At 39.1% G+C, this 14,260-nt stretch overlaps 1 protein-coding gene across 1 annotated transcript in view; it reads right to left on the bottom strand.

Annotated features, from left to right (window-relative positions):
* Positions 1-920: 920 nt before the first annotated feature.
* The window catches only part of ciita (class II, major histocompatibility complex, transactivator), a 34,714-nt gene continuing 21,374 nt past the window's right edge, over positions 921-14,260 (bottom strand). The window contains exons 7-22 of the mRNA XM_014006926.1: positions 12,753-12,800; positions 10,300-10,524; positions 9,394-9,444; positions 9,183-9,284; positions 9,037-9,090; positions 8,721-8,938; positions 7,261-8,600; positions 6,502-7,035; positions 4,630-4,809; positions 4,475-4,546; positions 4,263-4,343; positions 4,076-4,159; positions 2,460-2,543; positions 2,265-2,348; positions 1,786-1,869; positions 921-1,681 (exon numbers count right to left, since the gene is read on the bottom strand). Coding sequence (XP_013862380.1) covers positions 1,606-1,681; positions 1,786-1,869; positions 2,265-2,348; positions 2,460-2,543; positions 4,076-4,159; positions 4,263-4,343; positions 4,475-4,546; positions 4,630-4,809; positions 6,502-7,035; positions 7,261-8,600; positions 8,721-8,938; positions 9,037-9,090; positions 9,183-9,284; positions 9,394-9,444; positions 10,300-10,524; positions 12,753-12,800 — 3,317 coding nt within the window. The 3' untranslated portion in view covers positions 921-1,605. The remainder of the gene's footprint in view (positions 1,682-1,785; positions 1,870-2,264; positions 2,349-2,459; positions 2,544-4,075; positions 4,160-4,262; positions 4,344-4,474; positions 4,547-4,629; positions 4,810-6,501; positions 7,036-7,260; positions 8,601-8,720; positions 8,939-9,036; positions 9,091-9,182; positions 9,285-9,393; positions 9,445-10,299; positions 10,525-12,752; positions 12,801-14,260) is intronic.

The following is a 14,260-nucleotide window of genomic DNA, read 5'->3' on the forward strand; positions in this document are numbered from 1 at the left end:
GTTTTGGATGGTGTCTGAGCTGCACTTCAAACTGTTGGGCCACAGGTACCACCTATATTGTTTTTATGAACACATTTTGAATTTAGATTTTAAATGTTAAATATAGCAGTGTTAGAAGCTTTAGCAGAAGTTAGCACCAGAAACCAGGATGATGGCATCATCCTGCGACAAATATCTACAATGTAGAGATGGGATAAATGGCTCTTTGAAGGGATCCGCATCTTGGGGAGCCGTTCAAAAGAGTCGTTCGATTTTGAACGTATTACGTCATCACATAGGGAAATACGTCACCATGTAGCCGTACATAATGACGTCATCCCGTCACGTGGGTGGAACCATGTGTTTGTCAAGCGGAAATCCCCCGTTTCACCTTGAGCTTCTGTACTCCACAACTCCGCCTGTTTTCCATGAAAAAGCAAAGCGGGAGCAGTTCAAGTATGAAAAAGTAAAGAAATAAAACTACAAATGGCTCGTAACTGCCCGTGATTCGGCTCCTATCGTTCGTTGTAAAGAGCCGTTCAAAAGATTCGGATTGTTCACGAACGTCACATCTCTACTACAATGGCCGCTGCTAGCCACCGCTAGCCACTGCTAATGCTGCTGAAGGTGATCTAAATTCAAAATGTGTTGGAATTTAGATGTTTTTACGATTGAATTTGTTGTAAAATAGCAAAAATCCACTTTGATCTTGACCACACCTGGACTGCCTTGTCACTTTGGTCAGATTTCTCAAAACTGGTGTCATTCAAAGAAATGTCTGCAGAAGGTAAGATATTTACTGTTCATAACATTTACAAGGAAACTCACGTCAAATAAGCTGATCTATTCTTTTAGGCAAGAAAATAAATGCTCAAAAATGGTTCAGAAATGAATAACTGGATCTGAGTAGTGTTCATGTGAATTCAAATATCCTTGGGGCCAGTTAGTAAAGGTTATGATTTTATTCATTAGATTTCTTTCCAGAAGAGGTATTTAGTGGCATGCTAAAATTGGTAAATAGCAATCTCAGTAACATTTGCTTCAAGCATACTGTATCTGCACACAATAAATAACAATGCTTTGGGTTTAATGCTTAACCAGCAGATAAGAGTAACACATTTAACTGAGAAGATCTACAAACACCCAAATACACTGAGAGGTTAGTCTGCATGAATACAAGGAACAGAAAGCCACCAGGGAGGAAGTGAAAAGAGAGTTATTTTAATAAACCAATGATGTAGTGGGGGAAAAAAAACAAGAAAATATGTGCTGATATAAAAAAGGACCAGACAAAAAGACATCAATCATTTGTAACAAATCAAAACAGTTAAACTTATGGATAACTAAACCAACTTGAGTTATTCTACAATATCCACAAAAACAATAGTGCAAAGGTTTTTGATAAGTTTGTATAAAACATTGAAGAGTTACACAGCAGGAGTGCGAGGTGAGGATCCTGTAGAGCACAGACCAGAATAAGGCCAAATCATCTTACYAAGAAAGCAGCAATTCATTTTTGTAGTGCAATTTTCTCAAATACTTTTTTTTTTGTTCTCAAGTGTTCACATGAATGCATTAGATGCAAAACAAAACAAAAAACAACAAGAAAAGAAAGCTCAGTCCGTTTTAATGCCAAAGGATGCGGCTGTCCTGCTGCTGAAGCCTCTCAAACACTCCATATGGAATACATTGGTTCCACATCCTGCAACCAAATCAGACAAATCCAGTTACAAAAATGAAAAAAAAAATACACAAAAACAATCAAACTAGTGTTGAAGTGTTGCATGTTCATGTAAGACAGCTCACCTTAATGTCTTAATCTTTTTACAACTTCTCAAACTGGCTCCCAAACTCTGAGCGCCGACATCCGTCATCTTGTTATATTTAATGCTGTTGAGAAGAGTCAGGCAGAAACAACATGAAAAGTGGGTATTTTTACAGTCCCCAGTGAGCATCAAATATAACAGGAAGTACAGAGTTATTCCTGCCTGTCTTGTAAACATAAATTCATAGACTTGTAGTTCCTCTGTTAAAAGAGGTGTTTATTGTGAATGAAGATTTCATGTGGCTTAACTTTTAAGAACACTTGAACAAACAAACTCAATTCTGAAAGTTGGGTCATAAAAATATAAAAAAACAAACTTTTTTTTTAGTTATGTTTACAATTTTCCACTGTGAATCAAAAGATGGGTTTAATTATGTTTGCTTAAACATGTTTTTAACAGATTGATATTTKTTTGTGTGATGCAAACAGGACGATCTAAAAGGAGGTCCAGGAAACTCACTCGAGCTCGGTTAGAGAAGCCATGTGAGGGAGARCTGCTGCCAAACTCTCTGATCCTTCGTCTGAAATCACATTACTGTAAAGGCTGGAGAGGAGAAAGAGGGAAGTGAGATTTGGTGGTCTTAAAGTAAGAAGCCATTTATAGTTTTTGTTTGGGCGTATGTGTGTGTGTGTGTGTGTTGTATAGAAATCGAACCTTAAACAGTGTAGTTTGGGCAGGTCCTTCAGTGAGGGAGCTAGTTTCTTCACTCCTTCGTCTCCGATACAATTCTGTGACAGACTATAAACAAGAAGAAAACACACACAAAAATAAATAATAAAATAAACACAGTTTTCAGTGGTGGCAATCGTTCCACTAATCTGCTAATAGCRGGCCAAGCTTCTCATTTAGCAGATTAGCTTTTTTTGCTAACTTTACAAATTGTTAGCRGACCAATTAGCTTCCGCTAAATTAGGTTCCACTAATTTTAAATCCACTAAAAAAATTCAGTTGCTAAACTTCTATTTTTATGCCATTTATCTTGGATTAAATTAAAAACTATCCCTTTTCACAAGCAGTGCTGGACATGTCAGGCACCGTGTGTGTAGCATGTAACATCTTTACCAAGGAAACTTTAAATTATGAGCAACAAAAAGAAATAAACTAACATTTAACAATATTTAAATTACGAATACAAAATCTGAACATGTATAAAATATGATAGTGAAAGTATTTTCTATTTAATGATTGACTAACGTCAAACGATATCAAAAAACAACCTTTGATCAAAGAAATGTTTTTATTCTGAAAGGGGTATATGGAAGTATCACAAGTTAGACAGGGCAATAACCCTGGTTTGGATTGGCTGATTTGCCACAGATGATCCCACCCACCTTCAAATTAAACCAATAGAAAACTAACAAAAGGTTTGTGACAGTCCAGCAGTTTTCAGCTGGAAGGATGATGGACTGAGTGACACTTGTCACAGCCGTTAGTGTTAAGCTTCCAGTAGCTTTTTATCTGTTTAGTAGTTTAGCGTTAGCCAGGGCTCTCAAGTTTTGACTTGAGCTTGGAGTGAGATTTAAAATATTTTACTGTCATTTCAATCCCTGAAGTCACTTGCAGCTGGTGTTGCTGCAAATGACTTCCAGTCTACTTCAGAAGTAGACTGGTAGAAGTAGCAGAGAGTATTTATTTATTTATTTATTTATTTATTTATTTATTTATTTATTTATTTATTTATTTATTTACTCATTAAACAACAAAGACCATTAAAAAAATCAAAGTAAATTAATTATTGTGTGTGTGTGTGTGTGTGTGTGTGGGGGGGGGGTGTGTCGTATATCTGCCCCTAATAAAAAAACAACTTACTCCAAGCACTAACGTCATGCGAGTCTTTGTTATAAATTTTGACCTGCAACCCTGCTTTAAAAATAGCCGGGTTATCCTTTTGTTTAGCATGGTTCTGACGGCTGATCCAGCTGTTTGCAGGTGATGTGTCRCATGCGCAGCATATCCTCGTGAGAACAGAGTTTTTTTAAACTATGATTTAAAAAAAAATCATTCGTGCGAGCAACATGCGGAAAGGATCGGTCTGAGCTGGGCTGTTACGGGTTGTCCCGTCTCACGCTCTTTATAACWACGCGCAGCGCGGATGGTTGATTGACAGGACTGATCGGCTCTGAACGCAGCGTGCATGTGTGCAGGACTCCCAATTCAGGAATAAAAACACAAAAATAGGCGGAGATGGATCTTTTTAGGCAAAGTGAGAGGTCCGTCCAACCAGAGAGAAAAACATTGGGCTGCTTATTCGTATGTCGCTGTGTACTCACTTTAGTATCTCCAGACATCCGAGGGACACTAATGCAGTCGCCAGTTTCTCTGCTCCTTTGTCCCCGATCTTACTATTCTCTAAACTGAAACAAAAGTAAGAAAGAAACAATTAGAAATGATCTCGCCAATGCAGATGTTTTACTATTAAGTGACACATTGGAAATGGAAATATTTGTTCTCGCTCACTCGAGGTGCTGCAGGTTTTGTAGCCCTGGCAGAAGATCCCAGAACTTGGGAAGAGCCAAGGGACCGTTTTCTGGATCAAGCCTGCAGGAACAGACAGGATCATGAACAGATGCTAGAATGGCACGGCTCAGATGACAGCTTATTGTAGCACCCTCTCTTTAGCTTATCACCCTTTATTTGACACAATATCGTCAAATTTCAGAGTTACTCACTCAAATTCCAACTTGTACAGCTCTTTGACTGCYGGTACCCCCTCTGCTAGGATGGAATCTGATTGTCTGGAGCTGCAAACAAGCACAAATACTCATTTCAGCCATGTGTTACAAAGAACTAAAGCGAATCTGACTGTGCACTCTCTGACTCTTACCTCTCTGACAGCCTCTTGTGCACATGTATGTTCACCAGCTTTTCCAGGTGTTCGATGTGGCACACCTGTGTGGCCTTAAGAGGGTGGATCTTGAACTTGGACACCGCTCCTTGTAGAAGTCCYTTTTCGTCACTCTGCTCCAGGTGCTCCCAAAGGGTGATGACATCGGCGATGCAAGCCCTAAGGAGCACAGCAAGCTTGGTTTTCAAGATTTTTTATGCAAGATTCATAAAGCTGAAGGTTCCTCATTTCAATCAGTGATTAGATGTAATTTCCAGTTCAAAACTTACATTAAAAGCTTTAAGTTTGACAGCGTTAAAAGCAGAAATATGGATTTAAAAGCTCCACATACATGTAACAAGCTAAATTAAATAAGCTAAAAGCCTAAAATCTAAATGTGATCATTCAGGGTTTTTTTCAAGTGAGATTCTGAGAACAGGTTATGAGCAATTGATATTTTAAGTGTTCTAGATATCTCTTCAAATTACCTCAGTTTATGGAAATAGTTTAATCCTGGCTAGATTGTCACATTATAAGCTATCGCTCCAAACTGAGGTTGTTCAAAAAGTTATCTACAACAGGTAGGATATYACTGTTCATAAGCTTCCAACAAAACCCCCTTCAGGAGATCTGAAGTATTGCTTCAAGTAGCATGTTCTAAGCTGGACATTCACAACAAAGAATATTTCACCTGAACATTACTATTTAACTAATGTCCTAAATCACATGTGTCAAATTCAAGGTCCACCATGGCATTTTCTGTCGCCCAAAAGAGCGTTAAAGATGTATTATTATCTTAAATTAAGCATATGCTGCTTTAAAGCCAGGATTAACCATAAACTAAATTTCCCATAATGCACTGCTGATTATTTTACCATCAAAATGATGCCATCCCACCACTACATGGAGGTGCACAGAGTTCAAAAGAAGGTGGTAGCCATTAACTGGTGTAATTCACTGCGTAAAATCTCTATTTCATGGCATTATTGACTATTACTTTTGTTGTGGCCCAGTACTGGTCATAAATTTMAACTGGAACACCCCTCCAGTGGGAATTCCCTGTCAAAAAGTGSRGGGATCCAGAATTCAAGATGGTAGCTTACTCACCACAACTCAGCAGTGAGTAAAATTATTTTACTTTTACTTTTAATAGTATTTCTGTATTTATAGCACATTCAGTCAGTCATACATATAATAACTTTAGTGTTTACGACGACATGCTAAAAYGCTGTTTCTATGAACAAAGTACCATGTAGAGCTTAGTTATTGTTTATTAGCTGTGCTCAGCCGTAGCAATGAGACGAGGTGCATGACGTTTCCTGTTTAGTCAAAGTTAAACACGAAATGTCAGAGTTGAAACKACCCTTTGCGGGCCACCATAATGCTCATGTGCCCTACATGGTTGAGAGAAAACATAACTCATTTCCTTAGGCTGCAATATTTAAATGATAGAGTCTATGTCATGTGGATGTTACTTTGACATTGTCCCCCACCTACGTGTTTTTAAAGACAGACAGCTGTCCATGCCAACAGCACAACTCTGCTCTAATGTAATGTAAAACTGTATTCCATGTATGTTTTCCACTGTTAATTATGCAAAAGTACATTTAGTTGATGAGAACAGATTCAGAAGTTTGTTCAGAGGCAACATCTGATCATGCCGAAGCAACCAGAACGTCTTCACTAAATGGGTTTATTTGAACACAACTGTGATCCTTGAAAAGGATTTTAGCTTTACATCTAGTAAACTAGCTAGATAAATATGCAGTACATTAAGTATCCAATATATTTCCTACAATCAAGCTACCTTTTAAATTACTCTTACTCTAAATTGATATTAGTAGATCATTTTGATGCCAAGCTGAATTTTACCTGTACGTTTTGATGTTGTTGAGACTCGTCAAAGCTCTAAGTCCACAAATCCATATCCCCGAGTCCTCCAGATCCAAGCAGAAGCTTTTGCCTTCAGCTCCGCCCCGCTGGAGAGCATTCTGCACAGTGAACACATCGGGCGGACTGAGGGAAACTCCACAAAATGTCAGGAATTCTGGCAGATTTCCTGCCAGATGGGTCAACATTCTGCTGGAGGGGATTCCACTGCCCACTTCATACGTCAGACTTGCTTCATAAACATAGTTGCATGCCTCCAGGACTTGAGCCGGGCTCAGTTCACTGTACGAAAGATTTTCTATGTGTTTTGTGGCCAGCATCTGCTTGCTGACCACCATGTCTCTGAAAACTGTCTCTGTGTATGAATGGAGCCTCCGCAGTTCTGTCTGATTGTGGAACAGTAGGCCCACGGCGAATCGTTGAGTGAGCTCAAGCTCCTCCCGTTTAGGTTTTCGTCGGCCTTTGACTGTGGTCTGGAAAGGGAGGGTCTGGAGAAAGGAACGATCGGGGACAGCCCTGGGAAAAACCAACAGAAGAGTTAGTCAGGAAATTACAGAAACAGGAAAAGGCGTTTCATGGTTTTTATGCCAACAACAGAGTTTCTCATTCTGAATCAAGGTCCAAATGCAACATTTTTTATATTTGTTCATTGTTTTATACACACACACACACACACACACACACACACACACACACACACACACACACACATATATATATGCACAGAAAAATTCTTTTTACCTTGACATAGACAAATGGACGGCAGCTATATAACTCTGAAGGAAAGGATTGGCCCACAACAAGATGCTGTCATCACAATGTTCAACSTGGTTAACCTCTTCCCCGTTGTCTTTACTTTCTCCTTCTTCCTCACTTTTTGTTTTGTTTGTGTTCTCTCGTCCTCCTCCCTCCCCATCATCTTGCATGACAGTCATCCTCAGGCGCTGAGAAAGCAGCAGCCCCAACCTGAGGCCAAACGCCTTCAGTTTGGCAGATACGGCTCTTCCTGAGGGAATGATTGAAGAATTCGATTTGACTCCCTCCCAGGCCAAAGAGCTCAGCTGGAACAACAACTCTTTGTCTTCTTTTCTGTCTGCGTCCTCTAAAACATTCGCCTCGTCCACTTTTTCTTGATGTCCCCCCTCTCCCTTTGCATTCCTTGCTTTCTGGGAGCAACGGGCACTCTGACGTACTCCTCTGGACTTTTTTGGATTAGTTTTGCAACCTTTCCCCGCTTGAGAATTGTTTGAGTTTTCTGTTGGGGCTTCTTGTGCAGATTGCTCCTGAGTTTCATTGGGCAACTGCGTGCTTCCTCTGTCTTTTTCTAGTTTTAGACACAAGACATCATGACAGAGCCCGGTTAGAGTTCTTGGTAAGATCTCTGAAGGTTTGGACTGCTCCAGAACCATGCACACCAAGTGACAGAGTCCAGGATTCCAGCAGAGTAGTTTCAGGTAGCTGCTAGCTTTTAGGCAGTCCACAGCAGATTCCCTGAGCATAGGATCCGTGAAGTACTTGGACAAGTACGTCTCTACGTTTGTTGGACTGAAACCACACACCTCCAGAAGGCTGTCTGTGCGTCGCAGCAGCTGTGTGGCGGTACCTCTCGGCCGTGTGGCGAGCAGAAGCGTGCACCCAGGAAGTAATACTCTTTGAAGGATGCCAGAAAAGAGCTGCTTGACTGTGAAGCCCTGCACCTTGCCGTCTCTCTGCAGTGACGTTACCAAGTCTTTTTCCAGAGTCTGGAGCAATGTTTCATAGTCTCGCAACTCATCAAACCCGTCAAAAATGATAAGAACCCGTTTCTGGGCTGCAAGTATTTGCGCATATACTTCCCCAGAGTCTGTGTAGGGGGAAGCGTAGGAGGAAAGGTTGAGCAGGAGCGTTTGAAGGCTATAGGCTGGCTCTCCTAAAGTGAGCTTCTTGCCATCTAATAAGAAGACAAAATCAAACTGGGGGATGCAGTCTTTAGACCAATCAAAACACAACTTCTTGATTAGCGTGGTTTTACCCATGCCTGCATTTCCAAACAGCAAAATGTAGCGTTTGTTACATTTGTCCCCGTTTAGGCTTTGGAAGATCTGAAAAAGATGAATATGTACAAAAGTTTGAACATTTTGAAAAACAGGCAAAACCAGTTTGAAGTTTTACCAAATGCTTTCGAAATTATTTGAAATATATTCAGACACAAACACTCTTACCCGACTCTGTTCCACTGAGCTTTTTTGGCGATCTRTGTCCCCAATGACAATAAGATCCTTGTCCAGACTTCTGTTTGTGTTTTTTCCTGAGCGAATGATCTCTCTCCTGCTCACTTGCACATCTATGTAATGATCGTTCAGGCTCAGATATTCCTCCATAACTTGGCAGGTTTCAGCCATGTGTGCCTTGTATTGCTGAATATAGTCTTTTACACCCTCTGAGAGACAGAAACATGTCAATACCAGACTGCATCTTCACAAAATGTAAAGAAACTTTGAAAAAAATAGGAATAAACTGAAGCTTCCAGTGACTTACGTGGAATTTTAACCACAGCTGGGGACTTTGGTGATTCCTTACAGGGGGACACTTCTGAAATTCAACAAATTATTGTTTTTCACAGATGTATTTTTTTCACAGATACTCTCATGGATGATGGAATGACAAAGATCGTGATGCCATACCAGTCTCGGGGGATGGAGGAGGGGATACGTCTTTGCTGGTCATATCTGACAGAGAACCAGGCGGGAAAGAACTCATCAAAACAGGTGCTATGGTGCCATTCACTGCAAATACAAAAGAAGAAAAATAACAACTTAAGGGGTGAAGGACTCGCATCCTGAGTATTTAACACATAAATGTACATAATATTTTTTGATTAAACGAGAAATTCACCTGGAGAGAGTGGGGGCACCTGGCGTTTACAGGGTGGTGGGGTAGCAGGAACTAAATTACAGAGGATAAAAGAACATAATGTTGATACTGTCCATGAACAATAATTAAGACTAAAAGAAATGCACACAAATGTCACAGCATAAATAAAAAGGTGAAGACAGGTGGGATATAGACGAAATGTTTGGATAGTACCAAATCATTTTAATCAAGTTTCCTCTAACTACAGTAGACAGTCAAACTACTCAGTAGACTCAAACTGTGTGAAACACTGTTAATTATCACCTGACTTTACAAAAATCAGACAATTTATTTATTTATTGAGGAAAAAAGAAGACCGAGGATTGAGCCCTGAAGGACCCCGATGTACTGTAAAGTTCCAGGCAAGATGCAAGATGTTTAATCAGTGTTAAGTAAATTCATTTTTAGGTATTTATCCTCCATTCAAGCTTATAAAGTTCTTGTGAAACAGATGTTCTTTCTCAGCTTGAGCAATTTTGCTTTCAATGTCCAAATTTAAAGGAGCAATTCAAAAAACGATTGTCACACTATATTTTACATGTGAACTAACATAGTCATTCTCAAACCAAGGAATAATAAACTGTAATGAAGTAGACTTTCCAATTTAAGTGGTGCAACATAGCTCATCATTTGATATTAGAATTTACATGCACTGAAATACCATAGATGTACATTTAATTAAGAAAATGGCTAGCTAGCTAGTTAGGCATGATCAAATAAAATTATTAGCTACTTAAAACAATTAATGACATAAAACCAGATTATTCAGTCCTTAGAAAAGTTTGTAACTTCAACACCTTTTAGCCACAACTGAAACAAAAAGACTTAATTATGACATTGTTTTTCCTGTAGCTTCCTGAGCTGACTTGTTTTTTACATATAACTCACCTATGATATATGTCGGTGTAGCTGTCATGTTGGGGAGTGGAAGCCCAATGATAGGAGGAGGCGGAGAGGACAACTGGACCACCTGGTATCCTGAGTTTTCTGGCAGAGTAATGAACTGGATGGGGATGGGAGCAGCCGGTGGGGATGGATAGACCTGAAGCAGTGGTGGTGTGGTGGGGAGCTCTCTCTCTGGCTCTGGAGTTAGCACAGATACTGCGTCAGCACCTGCATCACACCATTAACATTTTCTTCAAACTAAATAGAATTATTTTTACTGTGTATTTATTTATTTCATGACTAGCAGTGTCATCATGAATATTTTATTATTTCATGCTGTATTTGTTTCTTTAATTTTGTCACTTTTAACCCTCCCTAACCCTAACCGGCCTCAAACCAACCAAGGAAATGTAAATATATTTTAATCTTAGTTAAAAGGGCTAAGCTGTTTTTGTGCTACAGCTACCCAACCATCTACAGCTGCCCTTTTAACCGTCTGTTAAAGGATCAAGAACAAATATCGTAACACAAGCAAATGCCAACAAAAGTTTGAAAATGATCATCACACCAGACTGCGAATACCTAAACAATGTTAAGGAAGTTGAAAGATGTGCGAGTTCTTCTTTTGACTTATCACCATGACATTTAACATTATCCTTCAAAACAATACTTCCTCTTTTTAAATTTTTTTCTTTTTTTGGTCTACATTTCAAACCAAAAAAAGGAACTAAATCAAGTATCACCAAGTAGAGCTGCTTTCCCCCATAATTCTCAGTACAGCATTATCATGTAGATAATCATCAAACTGCTCTTATTAAAATTGATAATGATCTTCTCCTTGCTGCTGACTCAGGACTTCTGTCAATACTCATCCTCCTTGATCTGAGCTCTGCCTTTGACACCATCTCTCATCCTCTCCTCATCAACCGACTAACCTCTATCGGCATCTCAGACACCCCCTGTACTGGTTTAAATCCTATCTTTCCGACCGCACTCAGTTCATACAGCTCAAGTCCTTCCGTTCCCAGTCTTCCCCCATTTCCACCAGTGTTCCCCAAGGTTCTGTACTCGGGCCGCTACTTTTCATAATCTATCTGCTTCAGTTTGGCCACATCTTCCATAAATTTGGTGTTCATTTCCACTCTTATGCTGACGACACTCAGCTCTACATTTCAACAAAACCGAGCTCCACCTTACCATCCTCCACTCTTGCCGATTGCCTCAGTGAGCTCAACAACTGGTTCTCCAATAATTTCCTCCAACTAAACAATAACAAAACTGGACTCCTTGTTGGGACAAAAAAACTCCATTTGCAAATCCCAACATCTTCTCTTCACACTTAACAACTCTGTTCTTTTTCCCTCACCTCAGGTCAAGAACCTAGGTGTCATCCTTGACACCACACTCTCTTTCACATCCCACATTAACAACGTGACTCGATCTGCATACTTTCATCTTCGCAACATTAACCGTCTCCGTCCTTCACTCACTCCTCGCTCCACTGCCATCCTTGTACACAGCCTATTAACATCCAGGATCAACTACTGCAACGCTCTACTGTTTAGCCTACCCAATAAATCTCTTCACAAGCTACAGATGGTTCAGAACTCAGCAGCCCGTGAAATCACTCAAACCTCATCCTCTGCCCACATCACTCCAGTCATCTTCAAAATTCTCCTACACACTTTCAAAGCTATCTACAATCTTTCCCCTCCTTACCTGTACAACCTCCTAAACATCTCCACACCCTCCCGCTCTCTAAGATCTGCCTCCTCCCTCCAACTCTCAGTACCCCCTGCACGCCTCAGTACCATGGGAAGCAGAGCTTTCAGCCACTCTGCTCCGCAGCTCTGGAACTCACTACCCCATGGATTATGCAATACAACCTCTCTCTCTCACTGTTTAAGACTGGCCTGAAGACACATCTTTTCAGATTAGCCTACAGTTAACTCCGATTGTACCTCAATAAATGACTGTTTTGTAGTCCTCATTTCTGTTTCTCCCCCACAACCCTATTGTTCAACTTATCTATTTTTTGTATTTCTTTACATGAATGTTATGTACTCCACATTTCTATGTTTCTGCTGCACTACCCAATCACTCTATGTATTTACAGTTGTTTCTTTTTTATTGTACAGCATCCTTGGGTATCCTGAAAGGCACTTTATAAATAAAATGCATTATTATTATTATTATTATTATTATTATTATTATTATTATTATTATTATTATTATTATTATTATTATTATTATTATTATTATTATTATTATTATTATTATTATTATTATTATTATTATTAGACCCACCTGTGCTGTGATGATTTATATTTCCCCTCTGATAAGTGCAGAATGTGGATGTTTTGATACAATCATCACTGTGGATGGATGGTTTACTAAAAGGTAGAATGTTCTCAAAAAAATACCATCACCTTTCACCACAAACAACCAAAACTCACCTGGAGTGATGGGCGGCTCATCATTTGTCTCTGGGGTGACTGGTTGATCTACAAAAAAAAACAAAAAGAAAGAAAAACAAAAAACAAAAATGAAGTATTAAAAAACACTGTATTAAGTCATCAAATCACCAAGGAAGTTCTGTATTTCTACTTCATCACAAGAGGTGATAAGTAATCCTGCAGAACTGCCTTCAAACCAAGCTGCTTCCTATAAAGGTTTTATTTCAAGGGCAAACAAATCATTTTAAGTGAYGTAGATAGCTCTTTCAACAGCAACTCTGCAATGGCAAATTGAAAGTTGCGTATGGGTTTATACAGTAACTAGCATTTGCACAAACTGCTATTAATAAAGGTATAAGGCTGATAATGCATGAGAAGGGGGATAACATTGGTATTAAACTGATAACTGAGCGATAAAGGATGATGACAACAAATAAAAAAATATGGTTGTCATCTGGTAACGACCAATCAAATGATCCGATAACCTGGACTCTGTATTTTTATGACTGACTATAAATATAATCAAATGGACTTAAGTTAAATATTACGAAAAAGTTTCATAACCACCAAGGCAATGTGGAGCTCATTTCTTTCACTTGTGTTGCACATTTAAAGAGGTAGTCTAATAATTTTTCAAGTGGCATTCTGTTTAGTTATCTAGTTATCAGTGGTGATGTCAGTCACAGCGSTCAGATGAAGAAAAGAGCTGAAGTTTTCCTCCAGATTGCCAGTTTCTACTATTTTCAGACCTAAAGAAAAAATGTTTTGCCAAAATTAAGACTTTTGTCAAAATTACCAAAGCACATTTTCAAATTCCATCTTTTTAAGCTACATTTTGACACCYGGATTACCATGATATCATGAGGAATTCAAGAGATATGGCTTGATTTGACTTCCTAATCAGGATAACACAATATTTGGTCTGAAGCCTATTTTTAGGTTATTCTAATGAGGATTTTTTTCCCCATCATTTTTAAAAACGAAACTTACCAGCTGGAAAGACAAAAGGATTTGCTAGTGCGCAGGAAAAATGTAAATAAATAAATAAATAAATAAATAAATAAATAAATAAAAAATAAAGGCTTTTATGCTCCAAATCGTGTTTTTAATAGCTACTGCTCAAAAAGGGCTTCAAATACATACTTTAAAGGAGACCAATTATGGGTCATAGAAATTTTTATGGTATGTCTGTGGGCTATCCAGACCATGTTCATTCAATTTAATGCACAAAATAATTCTCAGATAATAAAATTYYCCATTTTCTAGTTCTGCCTGCTCTGACTTCCGTTCAGAAGAGCTGTTTATGTTAATGAGCTCTGTTGGTAACGCCCTCCAAAAATCTGTTGACATTAACTCCGCCCTCCAAAGCCAGCGTTTATGTTAGCATGGCTAATAATAGCAGCTCTGTTGTACAACCATATTAGAGACCCAGAGGCAGAGTCGTGGTGGCAGCTTCTTTTTTTTTTCTCCCTCCTCTGCTCTGCGCTCACTCTGCATGCTGTTACCAG

Source organism: Austrofundulus limnaeus, unplaced genomic scaffold (genome assembly GCF_001266775.1).
Source record: "Austrofundulus limnaeus strain Quisiro unplaced genomic scaffold, Austrofundulus_limnaeus-1.0 Scaffold38, whole genome shotgun sequence".
NCBI classification, from domain to species: Eukaryota; Metazoa; Chordata; class Actinopteri; order Cyprinodontiformes; family Rivulidae; genus Austrofundulus; species Austrofundulus limnaeus.